General features: G+C 44.1%; 1 protein-coding gene across 1 annotated transcript in view; it reads left to right on the forward strand.

Annotated features, from left to right (window-relative positions):
* The window catches only part of plxna3 (plexin A3), a 194902-nt gene that overhangs the window by 140067 nt on the left and 35821 nt on the right, over nt 1-19014 (forward strand). Inside the window, exons 10-14 of the mRNA XM_053680416.1 lie at nt 1013-1213; nt 12974-13070; nt 17090-17280; nt 18037-18185; nt 18457-18577. Coding sequence (XP_053536391.1) covers nt 1013-1213; nt 12974-13070; nt 17090-17280; nt 18037-18185; nt 18457-18577 — 759 coding nt within the window. The remainder of the gene's footprint in view (nt 1-1012; nt 1214-12973; nt 13071-17089; nt 17281-18036; nt 18186-18456; nt 18578-19014) is intronic.

The raw sequence follows: 19014 nt of genomic DNA on the forward strand, positions 1-19014 counted from the left end.
AATATGAGAATACAGCGACGCAATAATGGGGCATGCAGCTATATATATACATACACACACATGTCTACAGTTGTTGCCAAGACCTAATGTTGTGGTGCTGATAGTTTGTAGAAGTCTGTGTGGTGACCTGATGGTAGGACACAGTCGATTTGCGAGGAAACTGAGAAAAAGAGGACTGACCAAACTCAGCATCATGCAATAATTGTTGTGTTTGGAGTTTGACTAAAGACAGCTGGAGTAGGGACACTCATGCACTGGACTTAGCAGTCCTTGTTGTCTTTAACATTAAAATACAACGTGCTACTAGAAAATGAAAGCAACTCGTAGGTACAGTAGGTAGCTTCACAGTTAGCGAAATCTTCCCATTCTTCCCTAGATTTTCCGCCTTTGCCTTCTTAGCTGAGGTAAATCTCCCGGGATCTTTGTCACATCTCTGCTGTGCTTTATAAAAAAAGATATCTGAAGTGCACGTCCTGAACACTGAGAATATTTCCCGTCAGTACGGTAGGCTAGCGCGGCGTTATTAGTGAAGGTGTCAATACCAGTGGCTTTGATGAATGCTTCGATCAGTTCCAGCCAGACAAGGCTGTAATGATATCGAAGACGATATTCATTTACCGCTTCATCAGTGTGGTGCGGCAAGGAAAACCTGCAGCTCGTAAAAAAATTGTAAAAAAAAATAAATAAATAAGTAAAAAACGCTGCAGAGGGACGCGGCAGCTCTGTAATGGGCTTTTTAACCTCCTTTTGTTCTGCCTTTTCCTCGGCGTCTCCTAACAGCCTCTTTCTTTCTCGTAGCACATCTGGCTCCGTGTGTGTGTGAATGCTGGTTCCTTTTGAATGAACCATAGTCATTGTTGTCAGTCCAGTAGAGTGGAAGTAATGGTTCTTCTTAAGAAAAGATGGATAATGAATGTAAATACGTCCAGATTCGGTGCTCTTCAGTGTAGAATGACTTGAGGTGTGTTCACGATTAAATATTTTCATCTCATCGTTCTTCTTCCATCTTTAGGGGTGCCCCCAGATCCTGCACAGCAGCGATATCCTGGTTCCAGCGGGTGTCGTCCGACCAATCACACTGCGAGCTCGAAACCTTCCCCAGCCCCAGTCGGGTCAAAAGAACTATGAATGTGTGTTCAGCATCCAGAGCAAAATCCAGCGCGTCCCAGCCGTGCGATTCAACAGCTCCTGTATACAGTGCCAGAACACGTCGGTAAGAACGCCGTTTGAGTCTGTGCTTTTTTGATTTCATGTATATGTGAATGAAGTAGTCATTCCTTCCACATTAAGCATTCGCCAAAAATGGCTAGAGGTGCCAACACTTTTACACGCCTCAAAAAGATTCCCTGAATATGTCCATTTGAGACGTTTTCTCTGGTAAACTCATGTAATAGCGCAAAACAACAAAGCAACATTTTTTTTTTTCATGGTGTGCATTTGCATGTTGAAACCTGATTGGCTCTTGTATATTATGATGCAATAACGCGTCCCTGTTGCTCCTCTGTTACTTAAAAATGTAGCAAAAGTCACTGCAGTGACAAGACTAGCACTCAGATGAATTTCCTCAAAAGGATTCCATCATGAAACAAACACTTTAAACACCTTGCTATGTGTAAGAGTGATCAAAAGAAGGGGTTTGTGTGTCTGTGAAGGTTTTTAGTCACCTAGGTCAGTCTAGCTTAAACTTAGACATTTTGCCATTCGTCCGAAGACCGTCAACCATCTGTCGCAATTTTAACTGAACGATTCGATTTTCTTTAGGGGTACGTTAAGTAAGACTTGTCAGGGCTTAAAAAGGTCTCTAACAGGTAAATGAGTGGAGGTGAATAACATTTGAACGATTTATTTATTTTTTTACTCATGAGCCTGCTCCCATTTCCATCCATAGTTGAACTTGACTTAGCATGCTAACTGACATATGCTAACTGACATTCAGCTGCTTGAAAGCCAAGTTACAACACTATCAACATATATAATGAGTTATTAAGATGTGAAAGGGCCTCGGGGGTGTGGCTGTAAAATGACTGACAAGAGGCCAATCCAAATACATACATACATTCCGGACCGGAAGGCGGGTTTTTTTTTTTGTTTTTTGTTTTTTACCAGCTATGTAATACACTTGTTCTGAAACAAAGGCTATTATTGTTTATCATTTCTAAATCATTTTCCGCATTATTTGTACTAATAAGAAATGAAAAATATTGACTATCGCACCTTTAAATGTGTTAAATCATGTGTGTGGGAATGTCTGACACAAATTCCATGCTTTTCGTTTGTTTGTTTGTTTGTTTGTTTTTTGATGGAAGACAGTTACCAGTTAGCTAAACCTCCTCGGGCTTTAGCTATCCGCATTGTAACGTACCTTTAATGATCCAGCAGGCATTGGAAACGTTGATCACCATTATAAAGGAACGATGTTTCATACCAGTTTCCACAGTGCTATATTCATAAGGACAGAGGAATATCCAGCCGAGCCAACCACGGAATTATATTTCAGTCAGATTTGCACTTTTTTTAAGGAGACGCTAGCCCGATAGGAAAATGGTAGGCTATGTTTCGATTCAAAATATATAACGTCGTGCCAGGAGGCTTATCCATAGTAAGTCTTCATAAAAGACAAAAGCTACATTTAGGTAAAGATTTGCCTGACAATCCCCCTCAGTTTTGGTACTGGTTGAAATTTCTTAGCGAAACTCTTCTATGATCTGACAGGAGAGTAAATTACTGTAGCTTGGCACGGCGATACCTAACTCCCTCTGCTATTGAAATAGGAAAATAGTTTCGATATGTCTGTCCATCTGGGAAAGAGCAGAAGAAATGTTTTCTCCCACGTAGAAGGTTTTGGAAGCCGGCATTTTAGATATCGATTGAATTTTGAGCCGGAGGTTGTGGTTTCCAGCTTGAATAGCCCATGCTTCGTGTTTTGTAAACAGCAGCGAAGGCATCAATACCGTCCGCTTTCAGCATCCTCGTTTTTCATCGGCGTAGCCTTTCGAGTATAGACGAGCCCAGATGGTATTTGAACAAGTGTTGAAGGCAGACATGTATTATACTGGCACCTTACGCAGAGTTCAGTCAGTAGCAGGCTGTCTATTCAGGAGGTCTCTCCAGTGAGCACTAGATCACTGTTAGTCGGGAGAGCGGCACAGCGAGGTTTTCTGCTGAAAATGCTGCGAAGGTGCCAAGGTGACTTTCCAGCAAGCAGCCGATGACCAAGGAAAAGAAAAAGAGAGAAAACAAGTAAACAAGAAAAAAGTATGACCTCAATTCCTAACGGTCTTTTCTCGATCCGGGTGAAAAATGGGGCATGTCAGGGGTCGAGACTTTCGGACTTTCTTGTTTTCTCCCACTCTCCCTCTCTCGCTTTCTCTCTCTCTCTCTCTCTCTCTCAATGTCATATTGCTCATCATTCTCTGCACTTTTTATTCTCAGTTTCTGTTCTTCGTTCTCACACTGGTTCCTTCCTTTCTAGCTGCATCACTCTTTCATCCCACCCTCTCATTTCTGTCTCACGGTGTTCTTTTCGTCTCCGTCTTTGTCGTCATATCTCTTTCCTTCTTACCGTCTTTCTGCAAACGGTTGACTGTCACAGTCACCCCGGGGAATCTTGTAAATTAATTAGCCGGGAGCCGAACGTGGCGTGTAACGCAGCCTGACAGGAAGGCGAGCGCAGGAGGGGAGGTAGAGCGTGTGCCTTGTGCCCTTTTGACCTTTAGAAGTCAAGGGTCACCCGCCTCATCTGTGTCCTTCGACAGGACTATCGACATCCCATAGCCATTTAATGATGAGCGTCACGTCCGTGGGCCGTTGGGTACCGGGATTGATCATTGTCCTTTTGCGGGTTGACATGGCAGCAAGGCTTCGGAGCAGGACGTCGATTGATGTTCCCCTCATCTGTTTCCATTCAGCCTCAGTTCCTCCCCCTCGGCTCTGTGTGCGCCCGTGATCTTTGACCCATCCCCGACTCGAATGCTGCTGTGCATCTCAATCTCTATTGAGTCAGAGTTTTAAATACATCTATGGTTTTTATTCAGTGAGGTCATTTGGAAAATGGCTTTTCTCTTTTTACCCAATGAGCGTCCTTGATTCATCCTGGCATCTTTTATTACCGACGAGTCAGATTTTGAACTGGTGAAATGGTATCTTCTAGCGTCCTCCAAGCCATTCTTGCGTACCTAGAGCAGATATTGGAAATATCGATCTCCTTTCTAGACGAGCATCAGCGCATTAATATGGAGGCGTTTAATTTGTCCGCTTCCACCCTGATGTGTTCGTAATGATCGAGACGAATCAGCGAGCCTTATGAATCAGTTAAACCCGCCACACGAGCCGTTACAGGCTGTAAATCTGAATCCGCGTTTGGCTCCGAGAGGAAACCCTACCCCACGTCTAATCTCGCTCGCGGTCGTCTTCTCATCTCATGTCATCCCCCTTCCCCCTGCTCCCTTGATCTCTTTGTTTCTCAGTCCTCTCATTCTCTCAGCATTGTGTAGGGATGATCAGATTAATCGATACTCTGACTACCAGTGGCACGACAAACACGGATCACACGGTCTCGTCCTCATGCCCTCCCTTTCTTCCTTCCTTCCTTCCCCGCCACCTTGACCTCTGCCTCTCTTACTCGTCATGCATCTTCGGAACTGAACAGCAATCCAACACCGGTAAAGACATGCTACAGATTACTCCCGTTCCCAAAGGGGTGTATGTCATCATTGTGTCTTCCTTCCCCCCTCATATCCACAGACTCGCACGTGCTCCTACACTCTCATACACGCAAGGCAACGCCGATCAATCACGGTGTCCGTCAAGGCAAATGGCCCCGCGTCTCCTCCTCAGCCGGCAAGCCAGGTGACTCCGAGGGCACGGCGCTCACGCTAATGAAATTGTGAGCATCCTCGGATGGGTGACAGAGAATCGATCAGCCATATCTTTCCACACTCATGGCCCTGGCATGGCTTTATTAGATGCAACGTAGCGTTTTTCAACTCTGAACTCTTTCACCGGAGCATCAGTCTGACTGGGTTGAGATCATACCCAAAAGAATTTTCATTAAAAACAATGTTAGGAGACTTAGGAAGCTGGAGAAAGGGCTTTTCTCTTTGGAGTAGTTAGGATTTCGGTTGCCTATCCTCTTCCCGTCTTTCATTCATTCATTCATTTCTTGGTACGCTTTTTAAGTCCGTGATGTTCTCAATGAGGGGTCGTAAACTGGCTTGAAGCGTCACGACTTCTCTTATTAGAATTTTTTTTACAGTTATTTAATTACCCTCTCTGGTCTGATTAGTAATGTGATGACATGGCTTGTTTTAAAAAAAAAAAAAATTAAATCCAGCGTTTAAAGACGAATGGAGCGAGAAGCGGTGGGTTTATTCTCCGTTTCAAGTTCAAAACCGACGTCTCTCTTTGGTGAAATGTGCTAATATGGAGTGGCACTACGAAAAACAAAGCAACCATTTCACATTAACCTACCCACAGAGTTCAGTTCTGAGGACAAATAAACCGAGTCAAAGCTCACTATGAAAGGTCCACCAGCGTGCTAGTCCAGTCTCTTACAGCCAAAGCGTGTGAAAATGAATATTCATTGAGATTAACCAGGGGTTTAGCAACATTCACTGACTCGGAGATAAAAATGGATGTGAGAATTTGCTGACCCACAGCAGGAATTTCACGTAGCAGGATATTTGAATAATTGATTTAGTCTTACGCACCAGCAACCCGTAGCTAAACCACCACTGTGTAAAATGTGACCATTAAAAGTTGGGTCGTTTTTAAATACCTAAAGATATTTCCAGAGGAACATTACACACCATATTAGTCACAAATGATTTGATTAACTGACAGCACCAGCTACTTGGCACACCTGTTTGAACTCGTACGCTTCAGTAGCACTGTTATTTTCAAAGGCTGCGTTAAAAAAAAAGAAAGAAAGAAAGAAAAAAAAAAAGGCGCTGAACCCCGACACTCCCGCAGGCTCTGGAGTTGTGTTACAGCCAGTTCGCCTGCTCATATCCTGATGCAAATGTGCTCCCTCAGGCCATGTCTCACACTGGAGCAACAACCCATTATTTTTGACAAAAAATCAAGTTAACTTGTCCTGTGTTCTCGCTAATTTCTCCGCTGCTTTCCGCCCCTGCTTGGTCCCAACCCTTAGACAGCTGCCTTTTCAGCTTGTCACAATACTACTATTGTGTGACTTCAGAATCTTTTAGGCAATGAGGGACCATACTGTACTCGCTCAATGTGGTAGTCAGAGGTACAATTTAGATTCTGATTTAATTTCGTGTGGAGGAATCGAAGATTGAGAGATGTGTAATTACGAGACGCAGCGGAAGTCACTGAAGGGAAACTAGCATATTAATAATTATCGTGGTGATGCTGACGGATTTCATTTCGTACACGTGTTCGGAAATAACAGCCACGGACACAATTAGACTTCAGATCACTCAAAATCCACAAGGGTGTACCTCAGGGGTGTGTTTTAAGCCCATTGCAGTTTCTGCAGGAAGTGCTTGAATGGATATTTCTCCTGACTACCTTGTTTTTTTCTTTATTCTCATGCAGCCTCCTTGTTCACAGATTATCTGAACCTATTTGTTCATAATAGTTTGTTCGCGTTCAGACATTGCGCTTGTTTCCACGACATAATCAGACATAATCAGATCCACTCAAAATTTTGTACCTCAGGGATGGATTTTAAGCCGTAAATGCACGTGTGCAGGTTTCCCCCAACCGTACCTTCTTCCATGCATCTTCCATACCGCTTATCCTACGCAGGGTCGCGGAGAGCCTGGAGCCTATCCCAGGGAACTCGGGGCACAAGGCAGGAGACACCCTGAACAGGGTGCCGAACCATCACAGGGCACAATCGCTAACACATTCGCACACTACGGACAACTCGAAAGTGCAAATCAGCCTACAATGCATATCTTTGGACTGGGGAAGGAAACCGGAATACCCGGAGGAAGCCCCCGAATCACGGGGAGAACATTTAAGCTCCGCGCACGCAGGGCAGAGGCGGGATTCGAACCCCTAATCCCGGAAGTGTGAGGCATCCACAATGGATGTACCTCATGGGTGTGTCCTAAGCTCGTTCTGCTCTTTTCCCCATTCATGTATCACGGAAGGTCTTGACTGGAAATGTTTACGTTTCCTCCAATCTTGCCTTGTTTGTTCATCAATTCTGAACATCTTTTATTTCTGAAAGTTTTCCGTGGTATAGACATTACACTTGTGTAATGTGATATATGCACTGTAGCCTCATAAACGGGACCCTGTGAAAACGTCTTGTTTTGCGATTAGTCCTAGTAGCTTGATTGGAACTGCAGTTCCATATGCGCAGGCATACCCGAACTTACACAGTCCACTGTCTCGACACGTGTTGTGTAGTGCTGACATCAGCGAAACACAGGCAGGCAACCCGCATATATCCGTTTGATCAATCACTTTCCCATGCACTCGACCATTCGGCTGCATGACAAATGCATAAGTTGAAACCTTGTAAACGTCCATCGCAAGACGAACCATTACGGCTCTGGTGTGCTTCTGCAAGCCCGGGAAGGATTCGTGAGTTTTTTCGGTCCGTATCTTTTTTCCTTTTTTTTTCTCCCCCCTCGAACATAACACGGACAAAACATCCGAAATGAATCCTGAGTTGCAAGTGTTGGTGTTGCTAAGCGCCGGTGACCCCTTAGCGACAAGCACCCGCCGTGTTACCGGGGAAATAATTAGCACTGAGGCCTTTTTCACCTCAATGCCTAAGTTATGAAGTAGCCTCTCTCGAGAGCGCCTTACAAAGAAGGCCATTACCCTCTGCGCAGGGTAGTGCAGGCTTTTTTTTGAATAAAAACACTTAAATGTTATTTTTGTCAGGCTTTTTGAACCAGCTCACGCTCATTATTCTATTATTCTCATCAAGTGCCCAATCAGGCAGTAGCGGTTTTGTGTTGCACCATAGAGAGGAACATGCAAAGTAAGAAAAAAGGAAGCTGAATGTAGTTGAATCACGGTAGCACGTGAATGGACCCACGTTTCAAATCAGGGCTCTGCGAGTTTCCAACGGCGATCTCCGAGAACCGAAGCGGCACAAGAAACGTCCTTTTATAAGCACGGAAGGAGTGAAGAAGTTTCCGTTCTTTTTCTTACTTTTTGAGTCATTTTATCATAATATGACGATGACACGCAGCATTAAATGAGTGTTGTAGCAGGTGGGCTTTATGGAAATAAATTGATCGGTTAATGTAATGTTCAGTCTGCGGTATCAACCTCAAGCCTCGAGCGACTTCGGTGTATTAAGAGCCTCAGCTGTTCTGGAAAATCTAAATGGAGAAATTGCCCCGTAAGTGATATTCCAGAAAGTTCTGTTTGAGATCACGGTAGTCCTCATGGGGAAAGAATGCTTTGGTTTGCCTTGGATCAGTGCACCAAGCTCATTTATGATGACACAAGTTCATCCAGCCTTCCTTCTTTCTCTCTCTCTCTCTCTATCACTATTACCAAAGACTATGCCATCATATCATTCTTTATTTCTAAGGGGAAATGACCTAAAACCAAATAATACTTGGTTTGGCATGGACAGCCATCGTTTCTGTATTAGTTATCATAACCCACAGTTATCGTTCCCTTCTCTTCCGCAGAGTAATTAAAGATGTGACACAACACATGGGCCAGAAAAATGATATTCTATTATTGCTGGTAGAAGCCCAGTAACGAGATCGTTACGACTCAGAAATTAGGTTAGCAGTAAATAACACACACGGCAGACCCGTTCCCATACGTCATCTGAGCGTTCTGCTGAGTCTGGCCTCGTTTGAAAACTTCACTTGAATATACAGGGAAACCCGAATCATTAAGCCAGACTGGGAGTGAGCATTGACAATCTTCATCTAGCCCTTAGGTAAACATCTTTGAAAGAATAAAATCCTAGTTAATGCTTAAAGGCAGTGGCGTAACCATGGTATGGACATTGGGGGGGTCCACTTAGTTGTCCTTAACCCAAATGTAGTGTAAAGGAACGAAATGCTGCGCAACTTTCCTCACTTTAACTCACATTTATAACAGTCTGTCACAACGTGAGGGTTCACGACGAACTCGGCGGGAGGATACGCAAGTGAATGTAACGTTAATGGTCAAAAACTGGAACTGACGTTGGTCTAGCCTACTTCGTGGGTGTGCAAATATCAACAGTTAATTGACGTTCGTAAGAACAAACCAAGCCTTGGTATGATGCCTTCTATACTAAGCTAAGGTCACCTAGTATTTAGGGATCTAGTTACTTACTGTCTGAAAAAAAGCTCGTATGCTCTGCTGCACTTTTCTACGCTTGGCTGCTGTCTCCACTTCTTACAGACTGAGCGGCTAAAATATATCAACGAACTTGCGCTGAGTACGGGCGCAACCAAGGGTACAGTTGGAGGGGGGGCGCACACCGATTTTCCTTAACAAACGGAAAAATATTAAAAAGGAATAGACAAATAAATAGAATAGATGAAGAAAAGACAGATCCGCTGGCAGGGTTCATTAAAGGCGGGCATATAGAAAATATTTTCTACTGTATATTGGGGGGGACAGGTTGGTATTTCCTCAACATTGGGGGACACACAACCCCCCCCCCCCCCCCCCCCCCCCCATGGAATGCATGGTTACGCCCATGCTTAAAGGTATTGTTCAAAAGATTTTTTTTTTTTTTTTTGGGGGGGGGGGGGGGGGTGTTTTATATATATATTTTTTGCGAGTCAATATCTCCGCGCAGTGATTCATCATTGCCGATGCCGTAAACAGCAGCGCTGTATTAAATTCACTGCACTAAGTAGATTGTCGAGCACATCATTTATTAAGAGAGCGCTTTTGAAAAACCCAGCCAGCTCTTCCCACGCTCTGCGCGCGCCGAGATCCGGCGTACAAACGGGATTGTAATAAACCCACCATGATGTAGGAAATGTAATCAAAATGGCAGAGATGGCCCTCTGTATTCCTGCTGATGGTCTCCAGCGCTGATGGTGTATTTGTTGTAGTGCGTCTAACCGTGTGTCTGGGCTGCTGATGGGTTCGTGAGGTGACAGGGAAAAGGGGGGGGGGGGGGGGGGGGGGTTTTGGGTGTTTTGAAGGTAAGAATACCTTCTCTCTTTTTTTTGTCATTTACTGGTTGTTCCCAATGAGGCTTCTGACAGATTCAGGCCAGGCTGTCTCATCACGCAGCACTGTGATACTGTGGGAAGACAAGCCGGAGGAAAATCAATTCACTCCTGGCACAGATAAGCTGTATTGTACAGAGCAACACAAAGGCCTGAGCACATTTACACTCTGCGGCTAATCTCCTCGAAGCTGGCCTGCCTTCCACAGGAGAAGAGGCTATAGGCAAGAAAATACATCATATTATTACCCATAATACATTGTGCATGACTTTCGCTTCTGAAGCTTTCATGACCATCGTTTATGCATGACAACAACCTATTATATCGATTTATATATTTATTTATTTGGGATTTGTGCTGTGCTATCATTCCTCTTTTTTTCCCCCCATTCTCCAACGGTCCCATTGTTGGATTTAAACCCAAATTGCAAATACAGTCAATACAATAGACAGCGTCTTTTCATTTGGATTTTTTTCTAGACTACAGGTATATTTCCTGAAGCCCAGAATCCTCCCTAATCCTCCTTTCAGAGATTCTCCAAACTCTTACACTTATACTTATTAGTTATTCTCATAAGCTTTCACGATAACAAATTTCCAAGATAAGCTGACGTTGTTCAGACGCGACCTCCTTGACCTTCGGCGCTACCCAGGCCGTCCATAATTGACCCCAATTACGCTGTACGAAGCAGCACAGCTGGGCCCGATGGAGGCATGTAGCCGCTTGGGAGCTTGGTGTCAACAGGGTGAGATAGCCTCACTTCGGGTTTTCGTCACCCTCAGCGCAACCTCTTGCGCTCCACTTCCTCTCAGATATTTCCCTCAGAGCAGCTGGGGAAAGACTTAAGACCAGCACACATCGAGGACGTCCCGTCCCCCCACCTCCCCCCACCCCCTGTTTTTTTTTTTGTGGCCTCTCCGGCTGCTAGAGAATGTCCATGATGTAGTGTTTGCCCCGTAGTGATTGATTTGTCCCGCACGGCTGAGCGAACCCCGGCGTAGGAGCTGACGTTTCACTCGGCCTTAATAACCGGCTGAAGGAATGGATCGCTCCACTCCTTTGGTTCTGCACTTTTTGGTTTTACCCTAAATGGAAATTAAAGTCGTGCAGCTTCTCTACCGGCGCTCTCGAGTCCACTGATCGGATCCTAGCATTAATCCAGACAGAGGAAGACTGTAAGGCAGTGTGTAGCGACGCCAGGTTTTATTTAATACTCAATCCAGGAGCTCATTCTGGTTCACCCGCACACGTTATTTCTCTCTCTCTCTCTCTCTCTCTTTCTTCCCTCTCTCTATATGCTCGTGAAGGCTGCGATCGATGGTGCTGCTCAGCGATATTCTCGCCGACTCGGTCCGCATAAGTGCTCTCGCCGCTTTCGCTAATTAAAAAGTGAACGGTAAAACCTCCACCACCTCCTTCTCTGCTCTCTATTAGGAGACCAAAAAAAAAAAAAAGGTTCTGTTTACACCACTGCAGTTCTCAATCACACACTGTTCAACTTTGCAAAGTAATAATGGCCGACTTGAGTCGATATTTGCTTTTTATTTCAAGAAAACTATTATGGGTTGGAGGAATTATAAGTATGGTGACCTGAGACCCAGATTCAGAGGTTCGATAGAGGTCTGCTTTGGGGTTTGAGGCCAAGCATTAATGCATTTTGTTCTCGGATTATGCTTTCTGTGCTCTGTGTTTTGGGTCAGATTCCTAGCCCCCTTTCGATTCCCCTTTTATTACAGTCAGTTAGCTACGACACGTTAGGTGTCCCGAGTTTGCTTCTTTAGTGTTGCTCTGCCATTACCAATCTTCTTTAGCTTATAAGTAATGGGAGTCCATCACATCCAAAAATCTTTTCTGGCCTCAAACTTCACCCAGTTCTTCAGTGACGTCACACATGACTTGATGTGGTTTAGTATACAGTGTGATTTACTGTCATTTCTAAGCATGTACCAAAACTCCAGCGCGGCTAGTCTTGCAAGCCAGACCTTGCTAAGTTTTCCTAAATAGCCCGGTATGACTCATCGACGAACACGACTAAGGACCACAATTCGTTTGACGTTCGTGCTTGATGACCACGGACGTTTTCTCGCAGCCCAACTACGGCCAACATGTGAGATTATCTTTTCTTTTTCCCCCGCAAAGTGCTTCACACGAGTCTTTATTCTGCGATTTTATTCAGTCCTGTGACTGTGTCTTGCTCTGAAAAGCGTGGTTTGTCATGCTCTCACCTTTCGAGATCCTGAAGCTAGAAAAGTGTACAAAAGATATCAGACACGCTGTAATCCCGTGCGCTGGAGCATCTGAGACTACGGGGTAGCCATCTTGGACAACCACTTAATTCTTTGCGCACGTTGTTATCATGCCCCTCGTTAAGTCCCGCCTTGTCAAGTTTAAACGCAGAGTTGTACTCGAAAAGCTACAGGTTACGGGGATGAATTTAAAATTCGTGAGCGCGAACTCTTTTGTGAAGTATTGAAATGGCATTTACGTAGCTCGGTAACGGGATTCGAAGCAGGTCTACGAAGATTGGTGTACGTTTCCATGAAAGGCGCGTGCGGTCGATTTCCTTTGCTTTATTTTTTTCCTCCCCGTGAAAAATGTGTTCATTGCAGTTACAAAGGTAAAATCGAGTCACAAACGTGCCCCAAACTCCAGATACTGAATTCCACACTATTGGTGCCTATCTGATGGTACATTGTTTTCTATTAGCTTATACCTCAGGATGTCTTTAACCCCATGCTACCTCCCTCTCTATCTTTGGACAGCGTAACTGTATATAACCATGCCTTGGACGAACTCATTCCACTCACGTAGTGTCTATATTGTGCCTGTTTTATCTTCTGCAGTACTGGTATGAAGGTAATGAGATGGGGGACCTGCCTGTGGATTTCTCCATCGTCTGGGACGGAGACTTTCCCATCGACAAACCCCCTGCTCTGAGAGGTACGTTGTGCCGTTTCATAACCTGTACACGACAATTCAAAGCCTTAATCGGGAAATCTCTACAGCAGTAGATCAGAGCTGCGGCCCCAGAGGCACTTCATAGCAACATAATTAATAGATGAAGGCCAACAAGGTGTCCCGATATCAGAAAATAAAAGACAAAAGATAGGTCACGATCACCACAACACCACAACAGGATTGTTTGGGGTTTTTTTTTTTTTTTTTAAAGATATATTTATTCATTTGAGATGTTCAATCGATGCGATCTAGCCTACACCATGACTACTTTTTAAAAAAAAAAAAAAACCCTATTCTTTTTATTTATTTATTTGTTTACTGATAACTAAATGATGTGTAAACCCAATTGTATTATATTTTATTCGCTCTGCCGCAGGCTACCGTTCTACGATTGTTGTCATTTCCATTGTAGCCTATAAATAATGAACCGCAGCGCTTTTTCCATCTACAAGACGAAGTAAGGGCGATTAATTAAGCTAATGAAATGCTAAATTTAATAGTTACAATAATAAAACTGAACAAGCTCGGGCTTAGGCAGATTGCTAATAAAAATTTAACATCGCATTAAAACACTGAATTTTGATAGTGAAGTAATCAGAGCATCCCGGTCAGCATGAGGACAGAGAAAGAGAGAGAGAGAGAGAGAGAGAGAGAGAGACGAGATTCCTGTGTCGTTAAATTTGCTGCCTTTGGCCCGATTCGGATTTCTGTATCTCCTCGTTTAGATGCAGTGCAGTCGGTCACACTGGAGAAGAAATGCAGGGCTGTTGGGTATTAAATTCAACCAGATAGGGAAGAACTTTTTTTTTTTTTTTTTTTTTTTTTCCCAGATTTTCTCCATAGAAAAAGCTTAGATATTACATATTACAAGAGAATATACACTATAAGTATGTGGACACCTGACCCTAATCCATCACAGCCATATGTGCTGGTTGAACATCCCATTCCATCCCTATTATAATAAGCTCAACTCTTCTGGGAAGGCTTTCCAGTAGATTTTGGGGCGTGGCTGTGGGGATTTATGTTCATTCAGTTATAAGAGCGTTAGTAAGGTCAGGTGCTGATGTTGGATGAGGAGGTCTGGGGTGCAGTCGGCATCCCAAAGGGATATTCAGTGGGGTTGAGGTCAGGGCTCTCCTGAGTGTGCAGGACACTCGAGTTCTTCATGGAGACATCCTATACATCTTCCAACAGTTTGTGGAAGAACCACATATGGGTGTGTTGCGCTGTTTATTTTTCCATGTTAGCGTCCCCAACACTGTCAGGAACTGAAACGCTGTTGTTATTTTTCATACATGTGATTATATTGTATAAGTCCGTATAAACGAAATACAGTTGTGTACGCAGAGGTCTTGACCTTTCTCACTCTCACTGATTGTGGCACTTTCTGGATACTTTGTGCGAATTATATCACGTCATTGCAGCAATGCCAGATTTGCAGTCCGATTAACCAATTATACAGGACGCCCCAAAAGACGTCCACCTCTCGGACGGTCCGCAACACTTTCCGGACACGAGTCTGGCGACTGTGTGTGTGATGTGCTCGCCGTGTTTCCTGTTAAAACCCATCGCGACCGCTTCCCGATCCAGCCACGTGAACGATTTCAATACGTTCTTCTGTTGCCTTAAAGGCTATCTGAAAATATACGTATATAATATAAACTAAGCATGAAAAAAAAAATGTGGAAGAAAATTTGCTAAAAAGTGTTAATTATTCATTTCCTGTATGTACGGAGACTTTTGGGACACGGCGTATTGACGAGATCACTCTGAAACGTCACGGAGGAAGGGTCAGAGCATCTCATGTTTCCGGCTGCACGACCGGACACGCCTCCTCACCTCTGCCGATAGGTGTTCACTTGAAGCATCGTAAATATGCAGAGCAGGTTGTTAGGATATTATCAGGTGCGCCTTTGTGTGATTTGATAGCCGTAACACAGCCCCCCACCTCAAAAACCAAAACCAAAAAGGTTTCACGCCCCCTAGTGGTAGAATGTCAAGACGAAGGAAAAATTATAAATAGATGAATAGATTGTATTTTTTTTTCCTTTAAAGAGCGTTCCTGTCTTATCTTCTTAGTGTTCATAGTTTATTCAGTCAGCTCCAGTGGACAGAAGTGACTTTTTTTTTTTTTTTTTTTTTTTCCATCTATTCAGCCTCATACAGACATGTTCTCATCTAGACTAGCATATTTTATTAATAGATTACTTCAGCGTCTATTTTTGTTTCATGGCTTCATTTTGTGGCTGGTACGGAAGGTGTCCTTTGTCCCCGCCGTGTCTTGTACGAATGATCTTTCCGAGTGAAATGGAAAACGAGGACGGGCTGATGTATTGGAGCTTTTGGTCTTTTGTGTGAAGAGAGAGTAGATATTCAAATATTCCAAATTTGACTATGCTATGGAAGAACATCAAAACAACCCAGAAGGTTTAACATCCGTGCGATCTGTTTCCAACAAACATGTCTATAGCACTTTAAATAGCAAGTGGCTATTGGTCTATGGGAACGTCTATGGGAAATACATGCGTTTATGATGATTATTATTCTTCTTTTCTAGTAAAGTTAATGACGTAGTGCGTTGCATTTGCGTCCTCATCAAAATGTCAGCAAGTCAGTGACGAAGGTTTCGGCTATGAGAACAGTATGGGCTCCTTTCCTCACGTCGCACCTAGACGTTATTATCCGAGTCTTTCATTTTCTTTCTGTTCGTTTAACCGTCAGAGTTTTCTCATATCTGCATGCTCCTAATCCTGACGAATTAATCCGCCTTGTGAAAGCGTTCCAGTCGACCCGATCGCACTCCGGCCGATGTGTGTAGTGCAGCGGGTGTTGCACATACTGTAGTTACAGTTCTCGAGGTGCTTCGTACCAGCAAGAAGCACATTATGTATAAACATACACCTATTTATTTATTTGTACAATAGTGAGTAGGGTCGTTCCTAATTTCCTGGCTGTCAAACCTGCAGTCGAGGTCATGAGTTTACATACGGCTCGCGGAATGTGCAAATTTTTTTTAATAAGACGGAGCATAATAACTGCGTGTTGTTTGTTGTTTTTTTATTTAGTCCCGAACCCGAACAAGCTATTTCACATAGATCTGTACATACTGTATAGTCCACAAGGCACAATAATAACTGAATTTATTTTATCTATGTTATGTAACAGGTGTTCACAGGTTTAAATTGTAAATTGTTATCTTGTGTAAAGATCTTTTTTTTTTTTTTTTTAAATGTATTACTAATTAGTACTGTATTTAGTAGTGAAATGCTGTGATATAAAAAATAGAGTGCCTTTTTGAGCAGGATCCGTGTTGTTGTGTAAAATCGATACGGTTTGGATTCCTACGGCTCCACCTGGCTTTCGTCTTAAGCACTCTTTCGATTTCATTAAATATCTAGTCATAGTTTCAGCAGGAACACTGTGCGGTGATTACGTCCGGCTTCATTTGACCCCTGATTAAGTAAACGGATGCTGAGGTGCGTTCTCGTTGACTGAGAACAAATGAAAGATCGAGAGTATGTATGAAAGGGGGAAAATTTGAATTCCTCCAACGGTTCTTCTCATGGAAGTGATCGTGTGTGTGTGTTGGTGGGGGGGGGGGTGGGGGGGTGGTGTGTCCAGCATCCATCCTGCTCTCTGACCTCATCCAATCAATACACACCATCTCAACCACCTGCACTTACCCCAGCATGGCTGCATATTGCAATTACCCAGAGAGCAAGGGCCTACGCGTGCGTGCGTGCGTGTGTGTGTGTGTGTGTGTGTGTGCATGAGGCAGAGCAGTGAGCTGAGTACAGTAAATGCAGGCGTGGGCTTTGCCTTGGCTGCTTTCACCCTTACAGTTCAATTATCGACTCAGTGCGAGCTGCTGGCTCCACTCCCACTGCTGACCTGCCTTCATCCAGCCTGAAGAGTGCAACACTTTATCCCCCCCTCCTCTCTCTCACTCTGTGTGTGTGTGTGTGTGTGTGATGGTGTTGCTGGATGTGCTCTCCACACAGCTCTCCTGTACAAGTGTGAGGCTCAGAGGGACAGCTGCGGTCTGTGTCTGAAGGCAAACAGCATGTTCGAGTGTGGCTGGTGTTTGGCAGATAAGCGCTGTCTCCTGAAGCAGCACTGCCCTTCGGCCGAACACAACTGGATGCACCAGGGCCGCCGCAACGTGCGCTGCAGCCATCCCCGCATCGCCAAGGTAACAAACACACACACACACACACACATCTACTGTACATGTAAACACATCAGCTGTAATAATCGAAAAAGACCCTGCATTCACAACGAAGCACCTGGGAGATTTTCGTGGTCACTAATGGATAGAAAGCAAAGCAAAAGTGGGCCAAAACAAGTGGGCGGAGCCAAAAAGATTATTACAAGCATAATAATAAAAGTTATTGAAGCAAGGTTGACTCTGTGATTCACAATAATAAGCAGGAAAGTTCTTTTGACGAGCTTGCATAATTCCGTCAAAAGTTATATTCCCGAGCAGTGTTGCTTTTCCATGTCCGCCGATGATATCACTAATACTAGCGTAGTGATGGTTTCGAGCCAGGAAGTGGAATTGTAGCGTGGCGAACACATCAGAGTGTTCTTAGAGGAAATATCGGCACTCGTGGAACGCTGCTCGACCAATCGGATTAGTGGAACTAACTGTTGTATACTGTAATAGCATGTGATTGGGAACACAGCCATACTGTTTCTGTTCAAGCGTGACTCGTGATTATGCTATTATCGTTGCGCTGACCAATCAGAAATCTGCGGTATGTCTAGCTCCGCCCAGATGTTTCTGTTCGACGCTCTTGATTCAGCCGAGGTTCTCGAAGCGTGGATCAATAAGTCTGATCGTGGATCTGTTGCCCGTACCATACTACAGTGTCTGGTGGGAAAATGCACAAACAAATCTGCGTGTGTGTGTGTGTGTGTGTGTGTGTGTGTGTGTGTGTGTGTGCAGATCCAGCCCTTGACTGGTCCTAAAGAGGGGGGCACGCGGGTGACGATCGAGGGTGAGAACCTGGGGCTGCAGGTGAGAGAGATCACACACGTGCGTGTGGCCGGCGTGCGCTGTAACGCTGTGGCGCAGGAATACATCAGCGCTGAGAGGTGACACACATCACACACACACTCACACACACACACACACACACACACACACACACACACGACTCCTCAGAACATCAGGAGCTGTCACTGTGGTGTTCATCCGTTAGATAAAGTGTGTTTGATTATGAGATGCTCGGCATTCACGTAAAAATCAGTCCGAGTATATATAACACGCATCTTTATAAGGAGGCGTCGAAATAATGCCAGAACTTGCTCCATTCCTGTGTCGCGCTGTGAGTTGTAGCGAGTGTGTTTGTGTCCGTGTCGTCAGGATCGTGTGTGACATGGAGGAGTCTCTCATGGCGAGTCCCCCGGGCGGTCCAGTAGAGCTGTGTATCGGAGACTGCAGTGCTGATTACCGTACTCAGTCGTCTCAGACGTACGCGTTCGTGGTACGTACCGCTAACACTTCCTGTTTGTGTGTTTGTTTGCTGCATTAGGTGTAAACGATTTCTTTTTATTGAACATTTTGAAGTGTGTTATATTGTTTAGGGCTGTGAGAATCAACTTCAGTGTCTGAATACTATTTTTTTAAAATGTTTATATATATATACATGTATATGTGTGTGTATATATATATATATATATATATATATATATATATATATATATATATTCAGAGACGGGGGAAAAGGAAATCCATATCAGGACGCTTTAGATGGGATTTTCGACATTTTTAACAGCACTTTTTCGTCGGAGTTGAAAATCTCACCGTGCTTTATATAGAAAACATGAGAAGGTTCCGGTAAATAATGTTAACGCACATTACAGAGCCATGATGTTGTCGTTTCAGCCATCAGACTCGTATTGACGTGCGCATTGACTTACA

Source organism: Ictalurus punctatus, chromosome 5 (genome assembly GCF_001660625.3).
Source record: "Ictalurus punctatus breed USDA103 chromosome 5, Coco_2.0, whole genome shotgun sequence".
Taxonomy (NCBI): domain Eukaryota; kingdom Metazoa; phylum Chordata; class Actinopteri; order Siluriformes; family Ictaluridae; genus Ictalurus; species Ictalurus punctatus.